We start from the raw sequence: 21,226 nt of genomic DNA on the forward strand, positions 1-21,226 counted from the left end.
TGATACTGACCTAACTTTAGGGGTCACAGTAGAAGTCCAGTATGTAAGAAATGGAATATTTCAGAGTAACTATTTGTTTTCACTTACGGTGTGACAGCTGTTTAACTTTCTCAGGGAGTGTTGTATGAAAAAGTCTGTAATGGAGTGGTCTCTTCTTCTGCAAGTATCATTTTCACCTGGTTCTTCAAGAGTATTTGATGCTAAATTACACAGTCATACTTACTGCTTGTTCAAACCCCTAGTTAATTGCTGAGGGACTCTAAGGAGAGAAGCTTTTGTCTTATGAGGAGTGGGGAGAAGTATATTGAATGAGAACTTGCTGTAAGCTAAGATGTTTTGACTGAAATGTCGACATGTATTTTCTTGTGGTGTGTTGTGTATGTGCAGCCAAGTCACATCTTCAGAATATGAATACAAAGAAAAGGGAAAAAATGCACTGTGTGATCTAAATAAGTGAACACTTGGTTAACATAGCAAACAAAAAATGTACGTAAGTATAGCTGAAGATGCAACTACTTCCACAGATTGCTAATTAAAATTTTTGTTTTAGACAAACCAAAGGAAGAGAAGAAAGATTCTTTCCTAGAAAAACTTGCAACTCAAGTTATAAAAAATGTGCAAGTCAAAATCACAGGCATTCATATTAAATATGAAGATGATGTAAGTATCTGGAACATACTTTCTTCATTTTAAATTGAACTCCAGTGTAGTTGTGGTGGTCTAGTCCATAGAGAGAAACAATGCATTATCTGTCACCTTAAAAAAGCTGCTGTGGTTCCTTCTGCACCTCTTCAAACAAAATATTTCAGATAGGACTGAGGAACAGAAATATTTTTGATATTATCTGGTTTTCCTTGTTTAGTAAATATGAGTGATGGCAGTTTGGCATGTATTAGTGTGTGCAGTTATGTACATAATTTTTCTATGTCCTGGATACCCTTCACTGTTGGAGTTATGAATGAATTGGAAAGCAAATAGTTGAAAACACTTAAGTGCTAAATGAGAATGCTTATAAGAATAAAACTGTTATTATTCCAGCCTGCTTCCATCTGTCTTTAGAAAAATAAGTAAATAAAAAATATAAATAATTACAGTAAGTTACAATTGACTGTAAAATAAAAACATTGAATATAAAGTATTTCTCAAACCTATTTTCAAACTATTTTCAGAGACATGGAATTAAAACAAGTTGGAAGAATGAAAGCTATAAAATGATATAGTTTAGTGAGGTGTACTGTCATTCTTAAATGTCCTGTGTAGAGATTTTAGAAGTTACAGGGAAGTTTTCAGCATGAAATCCCAAGTCTGTATACTACAGACATATTAGTTTAGGAGGGTTCCAAGAATACTTCAACCAGAATAATCCATCAGAGGGAGATCCTCGAAAAAAGTCAGAATTTCAGTCAACTTCAATTAAATGATACATCTTTTGTTTGCAGAAAGAGAAATGATTAGCTGTTATTTTCTGTTTCTGTAGATCACAGATCCACAGTGCCCAATTTCCTTGGGAATGACTCTGGGAGAGCTTAGTTTACTGGTAATGTCTGTGTGCATATGTTTTCCTGAATTTTTGATTTACTGCTCTTGGAGTAGCACAGTAAGAAGAGATAATTAAAACATGCATATAGCTGAAAGCACATTAATGGAAATTGTATTTGAAGTTTGTACAAGCAGAAGGGAAGATGAATGAGGAGCTTTGCAACTGAATATGTTTACTTCCGTAGGTCAGGTTATTGCCAGGCTTAATAAGTAAATTAGGACTGACATTACATTGTGATGCTAAAGAATGTGATATTTTGAGAAATGTGGGAAGAAAATTTCAGCTAAACCCTGTTTTGGTTAGATGATGAGGACTTGATGGGTGGGACAGGCATGGAAATTAAAAACAAGCTGACAGGTTTCATACTGGATTTTGACTTCCGTATACACAGTCTAGATACTGTAATCAAGTAGCACAAGTACAGGATAAAGCAAGAAGTGGATAAGATATAGAGGATGAATTCTATAATTTTTAACTTTTAGACAACAAATGAGAACTGGACACCTTCTATTCTGAATGAAGCTGCAAAAATAATATACAAGGTAATGTACTGCTTGTGGTTTTACTGGGGTTTTTTGGTTGGTGTTTTGTCTTTGTGTACAAGTGAAGGTAATGACTGATCTTGGAGAGAAGTAATCTGTTTTTAAATAAAAATTACAAAAATACTTGGCAAATATTTCTTTTCCTAAACTTTGTAGTCTGTTGACGCATAGCATAAATATGTTTATGTAAGGTGTAACTTTCATCTCTGTGGTTTAAATAACTTCTCTTAACTGCAGACTGATGTCTTCACTAAACGCTTTACATAGCAAGTCTGTCTGGTAACCATGATTTCAGACAGGTTGTCCATTAGCTGTTTTCTGCTCTAGTTTGCATGCCTAATGTAGTTAGGTTTCTGGTGCCTAAGCAGTGTCGTTGTTCTCCCTGCCTTTCAACCCTGTGCTGAAAGGAGTATGTGAAGACCTTAGAAATAACCGTATGAGAAGAGTTTAATAAACTAGCTTCATTATTATACCAAGTGTTGGTTTTGTGCACCCTTGCCTCTGCAATCCAATCATATTTAACAGATAATGTATGATTTGTGCTTTAAGAACTTGCTTTTGAGCAATTAGTCTTCATTTCAAAAATAGTATTGTAAGATTAAATGCGGGTCAGTGTTAATGGAGATTGAAGTTCATAGCATGGGGGGGAATAGTGAGTATGGAATCTGCTGTATGTTGGTTTTTTTTTTTTCTCCTGTACAGCTTTTGTGCCTGGACAGCCTGAGTGCTTACTGGAACATACACAGCAAAATGTATTATCGTGGCTCCCGTGAGCAAATACTGGTAATGTAGAAGAAAATGTATTTAACAATACTATATTCTGTAGCTGTTGTTGCACTCAGAACGGCACTATGCGGGTTTGCACCCAGTTCTCACACTTGTCATCAGCAGTATTGTGGTAGCAGTGCTGTGTGTTAATCCATTTGCACCGTTGATGGCTAGTATGTCTTTGTCAACTTCATATGTTATCAATTCCATTAGGATTTACTGTTAAATCATGTTCTATTGGCATATTCATCTTGGCTTTGTGCTGTGTACCCAGTAGTGTTTACTTGAGTATCTGAGCTGCATGAGCTATTACATAGCTAGTGTAATGAGAAAGGCAATATTGAGATAATAAACAAGCATAGAATTCAAAAAATAAATAAATCACAGCTCAGGGAGTTGGATCTTGTTATCGAGGTTGCCTAAGCTGAAACGAACTGATAGACTGAAGAGAGAAAAAAGGTGGTGATGTCAAAAAGGAATTTTTTTTTGCTTCCTAATAAGCAAAAACTTAGGTGTGTAGCTGTCCATTGTCAAATGCAAACAAAGAAACAAAAAGTTGCAGAGAACTAATGCTGTGTAAGGTAGCAACACGTGTTATGAGAAGTAGTTTTGGCAAAATATTCAACAGCTTTAGTAGACTAAATTACGGGAGAATGAATATGCTATGCTTGACAGAAGAGGAGTATAACTTTAAAGGTGGGATGCACAGTCAGACTGGATTATGTCTTAGAATTGCCTATCTGTGTAAGTTGTATCTCAGTCTGAAGTGAAATGCAAACCAAGGCACAGTTTGAATTGTCTGCGGCCAAAACCTTGGTGCTTCAAATGTGTCATTCCAGGACTATCAGATCCTTTGTGAATAAGTCTTTGACATGCTTGTGGATAGATAGCTTTATGGGCTTACTTGATACTGTCTGGCAGCTTAGATCTCAGTCCTTTCCAAGAAATCAACTTGTTATTAACAATGCTGCAAGTGAAGATGCTGGTGTGGTTTTATTGAGCTTAAGTTTCATGTATCAGGAAGTACCACTTTGTGTTCTATTATGCAGCAAGTTTTGAATGTGTTCTTCCTGAAAGAATCCTACACCTTTTCATGACTGTAAAAAGGCAGTTGCCTTTTATAAAGTCGTGCACATGAACTTCCCTTTGAGTGCTGGGAGAAAGCAGTTCTTATTTTTAAGCAGCATTATCATGAAATGAGATTTACCATAGCAATCAATCTGTTGTACTGTGTTAAGAATAAACTGTGAATTCTGTAGCGATTCTGTTATTCTGTACAGTAGTCTTCACACTTATTATGTCAGTATATGGCTGGTTGTGAGATCAGCTGCCTCTGTTTAGTCTCATTTAAAGTTAGCTTTTATTACTACAAATCAGACAGGAAGTAGATGGATATATAAATATGTTTAATGAGCAGGTGTATCTCATAGAATGCAAACCAGATTTGGAATTGAGTGAAGGGTTAGGTTGAAATTTGTAGCTATAAAATAAATAAATAAAATAATTCCTGTGTAATAATTCCTGTTAATATGGATGGGCTTTATGAAATAGGATGGGAACAAGCACTCATTTGCCTTCATTTAATAGCCAGTAGGTACATCTTAAAATCAGGGCTCCTGCTTTAACTGATTGTGCTACCGTAATTCTGAAATGAGATGAAGTGTTTGGATATGAACATTGCATTCTCAATACATTTCCAAAGAATTATAATGTGGGACAGATCTTATTTGGAGTTAAGACTTTGTCCTCGTACAGTATTTCTGAGGTCTCTTGGACTGTTCTGTTGTTTTCCTGTTTTCTTTCTTATCTTTAATTCTTCTCATACCTGCAGAATACCAGAAGGTTCAAGTGACCTTTTAATGTGCTAAAAAATGAGAAAGAGTGGAATATAAATAGATACTTCTGCTACCTTCAAGAAGTTTAAAAGCAAATGCTTGATGGGTTGGGGTCATACATTTGAATGTACACATGAGCTATGTTTTTAAAGTAACACACTTCAGTTGTTACTGCAGGATTTAGATGAAAGTTGAATAAAATCTGTACTAACCTTGCACTTGTTATCAGAAACTAAAAGCTAATTTTAACCTGCTGTATTGAAATCCTTCACTCTTAATTATTTGTGCATTATTAGCTTCCCTGTTTGGGAAGGCCCTTGCAAGTAGCTTGTGAACTTCAGCTGGTCTACTTAAAGCTTAGAAAAGTAATGGATAGATGGTATCATATTCCAGCAATGGATTGATGGTATCGTATTCCTTTACAGGATCAGCTGAAAAGAGGAATTCCATGTAGTGACAATCAGCCTCGAGACTACCAGTATAGTAAGTAATCTAGGAATGGGTTCATCTAAAGTATGCTGTGCATAATCTCATCACACAAGCACGCTCATGCTGAATTTACTTTTAAAAGACCTAAATGTAATAGAAGTTATCAGAGTCTGTATTCTTTTTGGCTGTTGCTGAGCTATCTCAATTCTTGCTAAGAGGTTCATCCTGATTCTGTGGATCTTGAGCATATATGACATTAGTACCAAGTGCTTGATGTGTCAGGCAGTGGAAATAGGTACTTGAAGATCTTTTCCTGTACTGTAATTAAAAACACGCAATTAATCTCAATTTTTTGTGTTTTAAGTTTTTAGACCAGTGTCAGCCTCTGCAAGACTGTTCATAAACCCACATGCAGAAGCAGAATTAAAAACTCCCAAGCTTGATTGTAATGTAGAAGTCCAGAGAATTGCCATTGAATTCACTAAGCCACAGGTAAATTGACTTGGTGTCTCTTATCAGCTGCTTGAGTTTGTGAAGTGTGAGTTTTCTTTTGTTAGAGAACATTCTTTGGGGATTTTCTGCTGGTGTGCAATTAGCCAGTTTAGCAGTAACTAGGGGAAAGTGTTGGATCACCTTCCCTTTGTGTGACAGTCGCTTCCTGGTGCTGGATCCTGATGTTCTAACCCTGTTATTTATGGGCTCTCTGTGGACCAGTTGATCTATATTGAGCCCTTACAATTGTGTTCCCTTCCTGCAGAGAATTGAATAATTCGTATGAGTAGCCCTTATTTTATAAAACTGTAAATTAACATTATAGCTGTAGCCAAGATACAAGTAGGAATGGGAATGAGTGATATATACTGGTTTTGATGACAAAGCCAGCTGAAGATAGCTCCCTAGCCATCTTAGTGCCTTGACTTATTCAGTGAAAGTTCGCAGTTAGTTTGTTAGAGAGTTTTTTACCTTTTACTCGTGTCAGGAGGTAATTCAAGTTCTGAATAGTACTGTTAAGGTTAACAAAGGCAGAGACAGATCTAAAATTGGTGAAACTTTTTTTGACAAATTAACAATATGTAGTTGGTTTGAGAATGCTTGAGGCTTTGTGCTGAGCAGGCCAGCAGAAACATGAATAGTTTGAGTTCTGCAAGAAAACCAGATGTTCATAAAGTGGTATCCTTTAGGAGCAGTGAGAATTGTTGGTCCACTTTTACATAATAAATAGGCTTACATGCTTACATTTTTGAATGGTTTGGGGAATACTGAAGACCATAATATATATGTACTTGAAGCAGTATGTGCAATAAAATGTAAATGTCTATTAAGAAGCTTGTTTTTCTTTCAGTACCTCAGCATGATAAACCTTCTGGAGTCCATAGATTATATGGTTCGCAATGCACCGTACAGAAGATTTAGGCCAGCTGTGTGTCTGCATAAAAATGCCAGCCAATGGTAAGTTGTGTATGTTCCTGCATTCTGGGAGATGCTGGAGTCATCTCCAATTCGCTTCATTCTCCTCTGTGTAAATGCAATTTTAAAACTACATAGCATGTACCCATGTGACTTTTATACAGCTTTACTTAGCAAAGTAGAAAAGGCTTGTGGAAGGGAACACGTGAAAGAACCAACTGATGAAAATTTGACATGCAAAGCTAACTAGCCCTCATCACCAAAATCTCTAAACAAAACTTTGATGTTTCCTATAGAAGTTAAAATACAATTTTAGTAAGACAATAGGAAAAAAATAGCAAATATGTAACAAGGGACATGTGTATGTCAACTAATTTTTGTAGGTGGAAGTATGCAGGCAACAGTGTTCTTGAAGTTCACATCAGAAGATACACACGAATGTGGTCATGGAGCAACATAAAACAGCATAGGCAGCTTTTGAAGAGTTACAAAAATTTGTACAAGAACAAACTGACACAGAGTAAACTGTCGGAAGACACGCAGAGGCAAATGCAGGTATGTGGGTTTTCTTTTTGGAGGAGGTATGTTTTGGTCCCTCTATTAAGTAATTCCTTGAATATGTATGGCAGTAATTGAGGTTGGTGGTCACACCAGAGTTCTGCAGAAATAACATTTTAATCCAAATTTCAGTGTAAGGTGTTGTGGAAATAAAGAAAGTACTAGAGAAGAACTATTGGAAGAAACCCTTTTCAGTTGTGAGTTGTTGAATGTGGATGCATTTAATGAAGTACAAGACTTACCTACTTAAAAAAAAAAAAGACTGCCTGACACTGAGTTTCACCTTCTAGTGAAATTCTTGGGGTATGCCTTTTGAGGAAAAGGAGCAGATCGAGAAAGAAACGGGAGCTTGAGTGTGAACAAGCTGGTAGAGAATTTGTAGTGGTGAACCCTTCCTAAATGTGATACAGAGGCAAATGACTTAATCCTGCATTTTTACAGGACCTGGAAAGAAAGCTTGATGTCTTCAATATAATCTTAGCAAGACAGCAAGCACAAGTTGAGGTAAGATTAATTTTTATTTAATGATGTTGTCAGACTTCAAGTAGAATGGTTTTGTCGTAATAGTATCTTGAAAAAAAAAATGGCACTGATGACTGTAATAAAATAGGGAGGCAAGAAGGCAATTTTCCTGTTCTTCCAGGATAAGAGTAAATGTATTTCCAGACTGGAAACCAGTTTCATAAACCTACCAGCATGTGTGCATATGGTTACTGCTCCCCACTTTCACCATGATGTTAATTGTTGAAGTGAGATGATGCAATGATTCTTTTTTTCCGTTGACTTACGTTATTTCAAAATGAGTTGTACATCTCTTCAGGGTCAAATATTTACAACTTCTCTTATTCTATGTATGCCTTGAGATACTCTCATTTCAGGGGCAACCCATCTAATGCAAAGTGATTCTTGGAGAAGTTCTAACAAGCAAATCCCTTGCACTGTACTTGATTTTTAAAAATCATTTGTGACACTTAACAAGGAACTTGAGGTTACAACATGAAGTAAAGTGTTGCCTGCAGTTAAGATGAAAAACTTTTAGCATGCTGGGGGCGACTTCCAAGTAGTTGTCTTCAGAAGCATGCTACTGGTAGCCGTTTTTCTAACAAGAAAATTAACTTTGGTAGTCACATGATACAGTTACACTGACCTTATACTGGCATTGACAGGGTCTTTGTGCATGCTGAATGCGTGCAAAAAGAAGATGAAAAAATAACAGTGGCAGGTTTTATTTTTTAATATGTTTATGGCCAAACCTTGGATTTTCTAAAATGCAAAATGAAAGCCAGAGTACAAATGCAAGGTTTTAAACACATGTGATGGTACAGGATCAGTCTTCTGATGCATTACTGCTAGTTGGGAGGGATGTGATTTCTTCTTGTATCCTCTTAAATACTGACATTTTTATGTGGTTCCTGCCTTAAATGCTAGCATTTAAAGTGCAGAAAAAGGCCAGCCAAAGCAAAAGTAGCAGATGCTTGTTTCCACACACACACTCACTCATGAATGAACACATACACACACAAGCTCCTCTACTCAGATCTTTTTAGTTTCTGTCTATTGATTCAAAGTGCTCTTAATCCTTTGCAGGCTGCTGTTAATATCCATCAATTAAATGTCTGTTCAACACATAATTATCAGAAACCAAAAGATAGTAATTCTGTTAACTGTCTTTTAATGTCTGGTTTGTAGACAATCAGGTCAGGACAAAAACTACTGAAGAAGAAAACTGCTGAAGTAGAAAAAAAAAGTGGAGGATGGTTTAGTGGCTTCTGGGCTAAAAGAGAATCTAGGAAAAAGGAAGATGAGGAATTGCTTGTTCCTGAAAGTAGGTGTATATTGTAATGCACTTAACTTCTATAGAAAGGTCAAATTTTCATATACATTAAGAATAAAGCTACATTATGTTTTACCTCCTACTATGTAGAAGTAGAGAAATACATAGTGCAATGCAATATTGACCTGTTAAATAGCATTTCTTATTCTTAATGAATGTTGAGCTGGCAAATAATGTGTACTTGAGAAATGGCCATGAGCATTTTGGAACCTTGGTAAGGAGAATAGTATGGAGTTTGGAGCTCTGATGTAATAGGTGACAACTGGAGTATTGTCTTCTGGTGACTTGCTGTCTGGAACAGAGTTTTATTCTATTAGTGCTCCATCCTTGGGAATTATGGCTACTCTTGTAATACAAATGATACTGATTTCTGTGCTGTGTATGTAGTGCCACATACAAAGACTAGTTTTGTATAAGAAAGTTCTTGTGGGTTTTTGGTTTCTAGCTATTGATGAATTAATGACACCAGAAGAGAAAGCTCAGCTTTTTACTGCTATTGGATATAGTGACAGCTCTCATCACCTTTCTTTACCAAAGCAGGTAAGCTATTTACAAAAAAAAAAACAACGCAGTCAGTTGGGTTCTGGTAACTGAATGGTTGTTGTTTAACTAAAGGTGAAGTTACCATGTGATTATTTCATGTTGGACCCACCATTTATAACTTCCATGCTTTTGTTAGAAGGATCATGTTATATTTAAACGAAAAAAATTATCCTAATGATTAATATTAGCCAACTTCAGCTGTAGTGTTTTTTCCTGCTATACTAAACAACTAGAAACAAAATAAAACACATTTTTTGCTGTTCAAGCAAAGCAATAAAAGACAAAACTTTGCCTGTATAGTATTCCAACCTGGTTGATTCTATGATTCTATGAAAACGGAACTTAATCTTACATTCATGTCCCTACTTAAAGCTTTCTATGATTCTTAAGATGTTGAAGAAAGTAGGTTAGAAGGCAGACAACTAAGAAAATGTGAGGTGATAAAATTTCTCTAAGAACAGTTAGTTCCTGTGAGCCCTATTACATGGTTTTAAATCTTTACATGACTGGTGGTTCTGCTTTAATCCGTTCATCACTTACAGAAGCACTTCTTACGTCAAGACTTTCCTTCAAGGAAGGTGTTGCCTTTTCTCCTAAAAGGCCTCTCTCTGCAACCCAATGCATTTTAACTTTTCAACCTTATATGTGATTGTTAAATTATGATCATCTTACATCTGACTTACACTGGGAAGTTCAGAATTAAATGGCAGCACAGAGACTATTGTATGAATTTGTGCTCCTGTCAAATTGAAAAGAGCAAAGCAGCAGCAAGCACTGCTTTACCAGTGGATAAGAGAAACAGCTCAGTACTGATGCTTTCCTTTTTAATTTGTCTTCCATGCTTTCCTTACATGTGTAGAAAAAGCCTTGCATTTTTCATTAGGACAAATTACATGTAAAGGTGCTTTCATCCCTCTCAGTATCCTTAGGAAAGGTGCAGGTGTCAGTTCAGATGGGAAGTGTTATCTTCTGAAGTTGGTGGTTGATACAGTAATAAAATGGTACATAAGTCAAGAAGCTCAAGTCTTTTCTTGACAAGGTCAAGACATGACATTCAGTAGCAAGGACAACAAAGGCATATATGCAGTGTCTTCTGAAAATGTACTTATTTGGTGGAACTGTGATGATTTCATTTATCTTGCTAGCTCCCTTCTGAGTGTAGTTTAGCTATGCTTGTGTTTTTGGTTGAAAAAAGAATTTCCTGAATCCTGAGAAGTACAGACTATATCTGCTCTATGTTTGTTGAAATACACTCTTTTTGTTAAAGAAATGACTCATACTGGTTCAAAAACAGTAAAAATCATGTACTTCTCTTGCGATGTACAGATGTGTTTCTTACTTCAGTCAACTGGAATAGCTTTAAATACCACATTTTGTTACTTGTTGTGATGGTTTGGGGGTTACCCCGCCCCCCCACACTTTGTATTTGCCCCAGCTAACTCAGACGGACCCTGGGAATATAGATGAAGCAATTTATTTACAGCTAGCAGAATTTACAAGCAGCTATTTACAATCTATACAGTTATATACAATTATATACAGAAATATACAAAGGATAAACAATACAAAAGCACAACTCCCCTCCCAGAAACCTGAGTCCCCAGGAGGGGTTCTCAAACCAGCCCAACACCTCCCCCCGGTCCCTCTCAACCTTACCCCAGTTCTCAGGAAGAAAAGAGGTGCAGCCAAGAGGTTAGGGAGCAAAGTTAGTAGGAGCAGGGTTAATGAGATGTGTCTCGGTCTAAGGCCAAAGCAAGAGTGAGAGACAAAATGGAGAAAAAGTCTTTCTTCTTCCCAGAGCTCTCAGCGAGACTGTGAGAGAAGTTGACATCAATTGTTTTCATTTCACTTCCCGTTATCTAGTTCTGTTACCAAAACATTCTAGCTTGCTTCAAACTAGCACACTTGTTATACTAGGGTTTATACCAACATAACTAATCACTTCTCTCTGTCCTTCTCACTAGTATGTTGCCCATGTTGTGACATTGAAACTGTTAAGCACTTCCCTTACAATTAAAGAAGACAAGAATGTTGCAGAAACTCTTAAAGTACAGATAATTGATCTGAGTACCAAAATTTCACAGCGTCCAGGAGCACAAGCTATTAGGTAAATGGATTGTTTTGGATCTTTTTTTCCTTAATAGAAACATTTTCTTTTTCTCCCCTCGACTTTTAAAGTCTTTTCTTGGGTACCGTATTATGTTGCACATGGATTTAGAAATTTATAGGCATTCTTCATTTGCACTGTGGTGAAAAGCTACATAATTTGGTGGGTAATGTGGAACACACTTTCATAGATTTAGAGAATGGTTTGGGTTGGAAGAGACTTTAAAGATGATCTAGTTTCAACCCCCCTGCCATGGACTGGGACACCTCTCACTTGATCCGGTTAGTGGAGGCCTCATGGAGGGGGCATTCATGACCTCCCTGAGCAATCTGGAACCAATGTCTCGTCATCCTCACTGTAAAAAAATACTTCCTAATCCCCAATCTGAATCATCCCTCCTTAAGCTTCAGTCCATTCCTTTTTACCCAATCACTACAAAGATATGTAGAAAGTCCCTTCCTGGCTTTCTTGCAGGCCTTCTTCCTGTGCTTTGAGAAGGGGCATACGAGAAATAATAAACATAAGTTACTGGATTATATGGTCAATTAATAAGAAAAATTTCAGTGCACTTTTCATTCTTTCACTTGCAATTTGTTCCTGTTTTGACTTTATGCATAGGATCATCTCAGCTTGAAATGTTTTTTTTGCTAAAAGACAGTTTTGGAAATATTAAAGGTGCAGCCTGAATGTTACACAAAAATAAAAAGAGCTTTGAGAATGTTATGTAAGTGCATGCCATATAATTTAGTTGACAGAAAGTTCTTCACTGAGAGAGTCATTGGGCACTGGAATGGGCTGCCTGGGGAGGTGGTGGAGTCGTCGTCCCTGGGGCAGTTCAAGGCAAGGTTGGATGTGGCACTTGGTGCCATGGTCTAGCCTTGGGCACTGTGGTAAAGGGTTGGACTTGATGATCTGTGAGGTCTCTTCCAACCTTGGTGATACTGTGTGATACTGTGATACTCTTAGAGATTTTAAGTTTCTGGAAAAAATGTACTTCACTATCACAGTGGAGCCAGGCTCGTGATACTTATGCTTAAGCTGCATTTCCTGCTGAAATCAGGGATTGCAGTGTTGAAGACTCAGGACCTGACACCAGTTTTATATCTCATAGGTACTTTCAAGGGGGAAAGAAGTTACTGTGATTTGATGCTTTCTTTCTGAGATGTTTCTCTACTGACTCCACTTAAGGCTACTGTCAAAGAGGTTATCAGCAAAAAACACCCATTTGCACCAAAACAAGTCCATAGTTGATACTTGAAATTAATATGTAGTAGTTAACATTCCTGCTCTTCTTCACCTGTAGCATAAATATTTTGCCCTTTTTTTTCCTTGCAACTGTTTCTCGTAAATATAATCCAAAAATTATATTCAATCCACCTTGCAGAAAACAGAAGATAAACAGGAAATACCTGCTCTCTGTTGCTGCAAACAGCTTGCATCCTGTTTGTTAGTCCTGTGAAGCCAGTCATGTTTGGTGTTGTCAAGGGTTTTCTTATCTTACTTGTCTCTCTTAGGTAGAACTGTGTTTTGTATTCTAGGGTTGAAGCAAAGCTTGAAAACTGGTATGTTACAGGCCTGAGGCAAGAAGACATCGTACCATCTCTTGTGGCTTCCATAGGAGATAGCAGGTCCTCTTTGCTTAGGATAGAGTTTAATGTTAACCCAGAGGATAGTACTGCTGACCAGAGTCTTACTATTGAATCACAACCTGTGGAAATTAAATATGATGCAGTGAGTAGTAACCAAAATTCTTATCCTTTTTCCTGATTGTTTCTCTGTCCTTATTCTCCTTACTCTGTCGAGATGTATTTTTCATTTTTTACTGAGTAATATTGAGTGTACATTGATAATTCTTGTTTGTCTTTTTTAAAAAAGAAAACTGTAAATGCAATGGTAGAATTCTTTCAGACCAGTAAGGGAATGGATCTTGAGAGGTTAACAACAGCCACTTTAATGAAGCTGGAAGAAATCAAAGAGAGAACTGCTACAGGTAAAATAACAACGTATCTCACATAAGCTGAACCCTTGGAGCTGTTTCATAAACACTTTGTCTATGTTTGATTGCTGGATGAATAGTAGGGTTGGTCTTCTTCCCTTGAGTTTTGGACCTGGAGGATTAGTGGATGTTTTGTGGGGAGTAGCATGGAATTGAGGGAGAGATCAGTAGGGTGTTAGAAAAATCAAGTCTTCACTTAAGATGCATTATCTTTCAGATAGCATTTCTTCTGTACATGGACTGGCACCAATGTTTCAAGCATTTGAATCTCCTCTCTCTTCCTTTTTATTAAAGGATTGATTCATATTATTGAAATGCGGAAGGTCCTCGACTTGAAGATTAATCTGAAACCTTCCTACCTTGTGGTTCCCCAGACGGGTTTCTATCATGAAAAGTCAGATTTGCTGATTTTGGACTTGGGTACATTTCAGGTATATGAATGGTTTCTCTTAAAAGAAGAAAATTCTCTTCTAGCGTAGTTGCAGTATCACAGTATCACCAAGGTTGGAAGAGACCTCATAGATCATCGAGTCCAACCTTTTACCACAGAGCTCAAAGCTAGACCCTGGCACCAAGTGCCACGTCCAATCCTGCCTTGAACAGCTCCAGGGACGGTGACTCCACCACCTCCCCGGGCAGCCCATTCCAGTGTCCAATGACTTTCTCAGTGAAGAACTTTCTCCTCACCTCAAGCCTAAATTTCACCTGGCACAGCTTGAGGCTGTGTCTTCTTGTTCTGGTGCTGGCCACCTGAGAGAAGAGAGCAACCTCCTCCTGGCTACAACCTCCCCTCAGGTAGCTGTAGACAGCAATAACGTCTCCCCTGAGAGAGTTATGTGAAACAATCTTGCTTTCAGTAGATAAAGGTAATCATTTTTAGCTCACTATTTCTTAGCAAATTAGCATCAGTAACTTGACCATTGTTCAGAGCTCTTGCCTTCGACATAATCATGCCAGTTAATCTCCTTAGGGAAACATTTTTATTTTGTAATAATGATTGTGAAAATAATTTCTCTTCTTCAGTGAAACACATGAACTTTTGATCCCTTTTTTGGAAAACAGTAGCCTTGTAGTAACAAAACAGATGTTTTTTTGAATTTTGTTTTGGAGCTTAAAAGTTGATTGCCTTATTTCTATGACAATTAAATATTACACAATAACTAAACAGATTTTTAGCTTCCTAATCAAATACTCCTTACAGTGGTACTCCATCACTAAACTAACAAGAAAAAGACTTTTTTTCATAACTTGAATTAAGTGGGTTGACGTGTGACATGTGGAGTCAAAGTGTCAGCCGTGAACTGTGAACCACCTTTTTCATGTTCACTACAACTAACAGCTTACAGTTGTATGTTTTAGACTGAACTCTAATCTTGTCCTTTTATGTTTAGCTGAACAGCATAAATCAAGGCAGTAGTCAAGCTTCCAGCTTTTCTTCTTTAGAGGAGATAATGGACAAAGCTTATGACAAGTTTGATGTGGAAATAAAAAGTGTGCAGCTTCTTTTTGGAAGAGCAGGTAACAGAACAACTTAGTTGCTGTTTACTTGAGATGCTGGTGAGGGCTACCTACCTGTAATAAATATGCTGTTGAAAGAAAAAAGGCAAACCAAACTCAGTAGTTAAGTAAAAGATCATTTATAGTGTCTTGTATGAAACTGAAAAAGAAATTGTTGGTTCCCCTTCAAACATCTGCTTGCTTTTTGTTTGGACTTCTGTACCACGTCTTTAATCAGATGCCATTAAGCAACATAAATGCATAGAGTTTCCATCAGGTGCAGGAGAATACAGCCAAAATTGGCATTAGTACTTGATTTGGACTTAAATTTGAGAGTCAAAAGAATGCTAGGTTACTGTTTCTATTTATCTATACCTTAGTTGAACCACTTAGCAAATGATGCCTTTACATCTAAATGTACTAAACATCTGCAGGTGAAGACTGGAAGAAGGCTCGTTTTCAGCATCCGTCAACTTTGCACATATTGCAGCCTATGGATATTCACGTACAGTTGGCAAAATCAATGGTGGAAAGAGATACCAGGATGGCAAAGTAATATAATTATGTTGAAAGGGTTTTTTTTTAATTAGTGGGTACTTAAAAAACCTGTATTTTCCCCAAAGGTTCAGTTACATTTATGAATTTGAAAGAAATTACGAAGTGCCTTATTACAAAATTTATTTTGCCTAATAGCTCCTTGGCCATGGTCACTGGTTACTAGTTATACTTCACAAACTGTGTCCAAGTCTGTTTTCAGTGTGGAATAACTAGCTTTGCTGTGATTCTCTTCTCCTATATAAAGATTGTTATTGGCAAGGCTTAAATCAAGAATTGGTATGTGGTATTTGTTTTTTTTTGTCATGGAATTTAGTTTATTTTTTTTAACCAAGGTTTAAAGTGTCAGGAGGCCTTCCTTTGGTGCATGTCAGACTCTCTGACCAGAAAATCAAGGCAGTCTTTGATCTAATTGATAGCATTCCATTGCCTCAGAAGTCCTCTGTGCCAGTTTCAAGCACAAAGGTAAGCTAATTGTAAGTAAGAAGACAAAATTAAAAAAACTGAAAAAAAAAAATCCCAGACCAAATGGCATCTCTACAATAATCATTTTAAGTCAGAATTCCTGATAATGTCTCTGGTCTTCAATTTATTTTTTTTTTTCATTTGAAGTAAGACTTCTGTGGTCAGAGTTAGGCAAAGTGTCTTTGTTATGACTTAAATCAGAACCCACTGAGCTTACTTAAACAAGGTTACTGTGGCCTTTTCTTGTGTCCTGTTGGGTTCAATGTAGGTACTGGCAAAACTGATTTGAGTATTGTAGGCCAGGCAGAGTGAACCATGAGTACTAGAAGAAAATGTGACTGAACATACCAAGTTGTACAAATGTCAAAAAGGTAATTATCTCTCTTCTCACCATTTTTTCTTGTTTTCTTTTCTTCTTCTTCCAGATACCAGCTATTCCTAGAATTCCTGTTGTTAGTAAAGTGTTGTGTAATACACCTCAGTTTTTAGCAGAAATAGTGTCAGGTAAGAAGTAACAGACCTTTGTGAAAGTGGAGGGCTGTAACTTATGAAACAGCTTGTGTTTGCAGGCTGCTATTGACCTTAAAGCATGATTTAAGGACAGTAGAGATGAGAATGACTTATCATCTCTAATTTCAAGTGTATGAGAATATTCGTTGTAGATGCTGATATTCCTTTAGATTGGGTTTGTTAGGGATTCATTAATTTTCTTAGCAGACAGTGTGCTAGTATTGAAGAACCTGTTGTTTCAGAATTGACTTAAAATGCAAAAATGGATTTAGCCCAATGCTAAGCCTGTTGGTGTTAGCACTTCAGGATGCATATTTTTAGGGCAGGCAGACAGAGAAGGTGAGTGGTATGTTTAAAGGACGTGTACACTTGTGTAATCAGACAACATGGGGTAAAACAAGAGTGTTACAGACTACACATTTGTATTGTTTTCAGTGGTTTGCATTAGGAATGCTATTTTCTCTCTGAAAATTAATAACTAGAGTAGCAAATGATACATTTATTACACTGATACTATGAACTGGAGCATTTACTACTGTGGCTGCTCTAGTGGAACCTGGGAAACTTGTTTCCTGGAGGTTACTTCATAACTGTTTTTTCTTGCATGTGTTTTTGAGTGTGTACAGCTACACTACTGCTTTCCTTAATGGGGCTTTGCTTTTTTTTTTCCCTTTTCATCCATTGAGCAAGAAAGCAGAATAGATCTAAAAAGAATGTGTTGTCAGATTAGGTTTGAACTGTTCATACAGTTTAAAATCGCATTGGAATGGGAAAGAGAGGGTGGGATGTTTACTCCTGTTTCTGAAGAATGTTTACTAAGGAGGAGTGGATTTTTCTTCTGTAGAATCTGAAGAAGAATATTTTGATTTTGAGGAAAGTTCTGAACCAAGTGACAGATCATTAAGTAAGGGAGAAGAACTACAAAAAAAAGAGTCTGAAAAAGAGGAGCTGACAGATCTTCAGCTGAAGTTTGAAATTAAAGAGGTACGTCTCTTGAATTCTTTTTTTTGTGTGTTCTACATAAGGAATAGAAAATAATAGCTAGCAGTAATAGAAATAATAGTTAGCAAGTCATTATTTAGGGTTGGGGATTGGCACTGTAAGAGCCTAGTAAACATTCAGGTAGGTGACTTGGAAAGATTAAATCCAAAAGTATTTCTGTGATAGGTCTAATCTCTCACTATTCATCAGTCAATTACTTTTCTAATTACACATTATAACTTTGTATTAAAAGTAATACTTAGAGTGAAGGAAGCAAAGCATTAATTTTGTACTGTTGTCATTGTTGGTTTGAATGAGGAGAACACTACATGTGGGAAGAGAGTGTAACTGTCTATTTCTGGCTCATCCAGGTTTTAGTAGAACTCACCAGGCAAAAGACAACTGAGGAAACGGTGCTTGTATTTGATGTGATGCATCTTGGGACAGAAGCTACTGTCAGAACCTTTAATTTAGCAGCTGTGTGTTATTTGAAGAAAATAAGCTTGGATTACTATGAAACTGGAGGTAATAAGCAATGAAAAAGAACTATACTAGTGTGTGTGTGTGTATAGCAGTTAGTCTAAAGCTGTGGCACTCTCGTCTCTTTTGCTCCCTGTAGTCCAGATGTTCTAGTTTGCCAGATAGTGTATTTAATATACAACTGATCATTGGCAGTGTTTGTTCTCTTGGTACTGTCTGTAAGCTCTGAACTCCCTTCCTACATCAATAAATAGCTTACTGCTCCATCTTTAGATGGACAGGCTTGCTGTGTTGAACTTGGCGAAGAGAAACCCATGGTTTGTATTTGGTGGTGCAATGTATTTTAATGGTATTGAAAGTTAATTCTGATTTTCAAGGCACAAATGCTTTGGTTTCCTGAAAAAAACAGAAGTTACCCTAAGTATTGTATATTTTATGTGATATGTTGCAGGTAAAAAGGCACCCATTCATCTCATTAGCTCCTCAGATAAACCTGGCTTAGATCTTTTGAAGGTGGAATATGTCAAGGTAGAGATAAAACTTCTAAAATTTGTTTTTACTGTGCTTTGAAAAAAGTTTTAAACTTTCTATTGAGATCTAGTGGATTGTTTCTCTTATGAAGAATACAGTGAGTGGTTAGAATTCATATTAACCTTCATGCAAATTACTGTTTACAGGCAGACAGGAATGGGCCACACTTCCAGACAACTTTTGACAACACTGAACAGATGATTCAAGTGAGTACTTGCAGATCTTATTGCCTGGTTTCTTTTGCTTGCTTAAAAGGGAGGAATCAATAAAGATGTTTTAGTTTTCCAGTTACCTTCCCCCTGCCACAACCTTGCAGTAGGGAGTTCAATGATACTTGAAAGTTTTTATACAGTTTAATGTAAGAGTAGTGTCATGGTTTGTTTCTGAAAAATGGCAAAAATGGTCTAGCTAGTTCATCTGGATAGAAGTCAACATAATATAAGAATGCATCTTCCTCTGCATATGAGGACATGAAGTTCAGATATCCAGTATTGGAAAAAGTGGTCTAGAAATTGTTGGCTAAATTTACTAAGAAGTCTAAGTCCATTTATGCACAGTTAATTTCTTCTTTTTTTTCCTGTGAGAGAAGGGCCGAGGGTAGCATGTGCTGATTCTTTGCTCTGAAGTATGACTCAGGAGCTTTTTATCATACTTCTTTTTCCTCTCCATCATTTCTGTCATAGTCACTAGAATCAGAATTTTAGTTCGTAAACAGTACTACAAGATGCAGGTTTTTAGCATCTACCTAACTTCTTAGCTTCTCACTTATACTAATGATAGATTTTTTGGAGTTGCATATATATGTGTATGTATGTACGTAGTAATTTTGTGGCCTACTTTGCCATCTTTTGGTGCAAAGACACTTATTTGAAGGCCTGCTTGGACGTGTTCCTGTGTGGTCTGGTATAGATGGTCGTGCTCTGGCTGGGGGGGTGGACTAGATGATCTTTTGAGGTACCTTCCAACCCCTTACGTTCTATGATTTTATGATTTCACTTGCCATCTTACAGTTTTAGAATCCTTTTGCTGAGGAAAGGTTCCTAAAGTTGCAGCAGGAGTATTAGTTCTGGTACTCCAGTGCTACTGAAGTGGATATACATACCAAGTTGACTGATTTCATGCTATGGGACAGTGCTGATTATTAGAGAACTAAACTTGCTATACATCATTAAGTGTTGCCTTAGAACTCTTCCATGGGAGTTCTCTGTCTGGAGGAATGGCATTTGGTCTCTTTTTGCAACTTGAAGCCAATTTGAACAAATCGCTGTTACTGAACTACACAGTAGGCCCATGCTCACCTTTTGGACTCCTTTAGTGAAATTGTTGAGAACTGCTTTTATACTGAGTATCTACATGACAGCCTGGTGTCACTTACTGTTCATGCAGTATTGTGTTCTTGCTGAGCATTCGAGAGGGAGTCTGTTTGTCAAAGCATATTGCTTGAGAACACTGAATCCTGGTTTAGGTTAGACTGCCTTGCTCCAGGTGTATTTTCTAGTCATCCAAGTTTGCCATTCAGTTAATGTAATTTTCTGTAAAATTCCAAAAATTGGAGTTTTTCTCTCAATGCTCTGAAATTGGTTTTATATCACCTTGTTTTTATACTGAGGGGGTTATAGGCAAGCAGTTAAAACCATTGAGTAATTGTTTGGTTTTATTCTTCTCTAAGCTTGCTGTGTTTCTGCTTTATGAAAAGCTTTTCTTCCTTTATGATCTGATGCTGGTATCACATGCAGCTTTTCTGGTTCTGAGAAACTGTCAGATCCCTTTGGGTGCTTTTGTATATGAGTCCAACTTTTTATGCCTATAAGTTTGTTTTTTTTTGGTGTGGTTTGTTAGTTCTGTTTTACTCATCTTAAGGACTCTGATTTTTTTCAACAGGTAGCGTTTTCGTCATTGAATCTTCTACTGCATACAGAGGCCCTTATGTCTACAATCAGTTTTCTAACAGTTGTTAGACCATCAAGCAATAAAAGTAGTGGACATGTGCTAGCCAAAGAAGAAAAGCAAGATGAAACTATATTAAAGAAAGGTACAGTTAATGTTTGTCAAAATGATCGTTCTGAAAAAAAACAAACCAAAGCACACAAAACCCAACGAAACAATCCAGTTCAGAAAAATCTAATTGGCTTTGTAGTATGGGTTGAAAATGGAAGCTCATGTGATTGTGGCTCACTGAGCAGGAGGACTGCTTTTTGAAAAAGCAGTAAATGACACTGACAATGGTTACAAGTGGTGTCTTCAGGTGCTAGCCTAATGAAAATGTTGCTGTTCCTGTAGCACTGAAGCAATGAATTTTTATGAAAATAGGTTCAGAGAGGGCAGTTGCATTGTCCTTAAATACTGTGTGAAACTGAAGCATCAGGTGAGCTGGAAGTGAGGTGTCTAGTGACAAATGTTTTGAAGGACTTAATTTTAAATGGCCTGGGTTGGAATCTGCAGACTGAAAGAGGGGCTGCTGCTATGGACAGTTAACAGAATTCAGAAACACCGAAGCTCCTGGTTTAACAGTTTACTTGATTAGTGAAGATGCAGACCATAAGTGAAGTCTGAAAGCTTCTGGACTTCGCTCACAGACAGTTTATAATCTCTTGTGTGTTACTTCACTTTACTTTCCCCAGCCTTAACACTTATGTTACTGAAACCTG

At 37.1% G+C, this 21,226-nt stretch overlaps 1 protein-coding gene across 2 annotated transcripts in view; it reads left to right on the forward strand.

Annotated features, from left to right (window-relative positions):
• The window catches only part of VPS13C (vacuolar protein sorting 13 homolog C), an 86,990-nt gene that overhangs the window by 11,837 nt on the left and 53,927 nt on the right, over positions 1 to 21,226 (forward strand). The window contains exons 8-31 of one of the 2 annotated variants that reach the window (XM_064157426.1): positions 551 to 660; positions 1,478 to 1,537; positions 2,023 to 2,082; positions 2,785 to 2,865; positions 5,111 to 5,168; positions 5,479 to 5,606; positions 6,457 to 6,563; positions 6,905 to 7,076; positions 7,521 to 7,583; positions 8,769 to 8,904; positions 9,359 to 9,453; positions 11,421 to 11,563; positions 13,102 to 13,294; positions 13,439 to 13,553; positions 13,854 to 13,990; positions 14,951 to 15,077; positions 15,491 to 15,608; positions 15,947 to 16,076; positions 16,502 to 16,580; positions 17,431 to 17,570; positions 17,939 to 18,092; positions 18,499 to 18,575; positions 18,725 to 18,788; positions 20,464 to 20,610. In XM_064157426.1, coding sequence (XP_064013496.1) covers positions 551 to 660; positions 1,478 to 1,537; positions 2,023 to 2,082; positions 2,785 to 2,865; positions 5,111 to 5,168; positions 5,479 to 5,606; positions 6,457 to 6,563; positions 6,905 to 7,076; positions 7,521 to 7,583; positions 8,769 to 8,904; positions 9,359 to 9,453; positions 11,421 to 11,563; positions 13,102 to 13,294; positions 13,439 to 13,553; positions 13,854 to 13,990; positions 14,951 to 15,077; positions 15,491 to 15,608; positions 15,947 to 16,076; positions 16,502 to 16,580; positions 17,431 to 17,570; positions 17,939 to 18,092; positions 18,499 to 18,575; positions 18,725 to 18,788; positions 20,464 to 20,610 — 2,694 coding nt within the window. Of the gene's footprint in view, positions 1 to 550; positions 661 to 1,477; positions 1,538 to 2,022; positions 2,083 to 2,784; positions 2,866 to 5,110; positions 5,169 to 5,478; positions 5,607 to 6,456; positions 6,564 to 6,904; positions 7,077 to 7,520; positions 7,584 to 8,768; positions 8,905 to 9,358; positions 9,454 to 11,420; positions 11,564 to 13,101; positions 13,295 to 13,438; positions 13,554 to 13,853; positions 13,991 to 14,950; positions 15,078 to 15,490; positions 15,609 to 15,946; positions 16,077 to 16,501; positions 16,581 to 17,430; positions 17,571 to 17,938; positions 18,093 to 18,498; positions 18,576 to 18,724; positions 18,789 to 20,459; positions 20,611 to 21,226 lie in introns of both variants that reach the window. The other variant, XM_064157427.1, reaches the window with a different exon arrangement.

This window comes from Pogoniulus pusillus, chromosome 17 (genome assembly GCF_015220805.1).
Source record: "Pogoniulus pusillus isolate bPogPus1 chromosome 17, bPogPus1.pri, whole genome shotgun sequence".
Lineage (NCBI taxonomy): Eukaryota > Metazoa > Chordata > Aves > Piciformes > Lybiidae > Pogoniulus > Pogoniulus pusillus.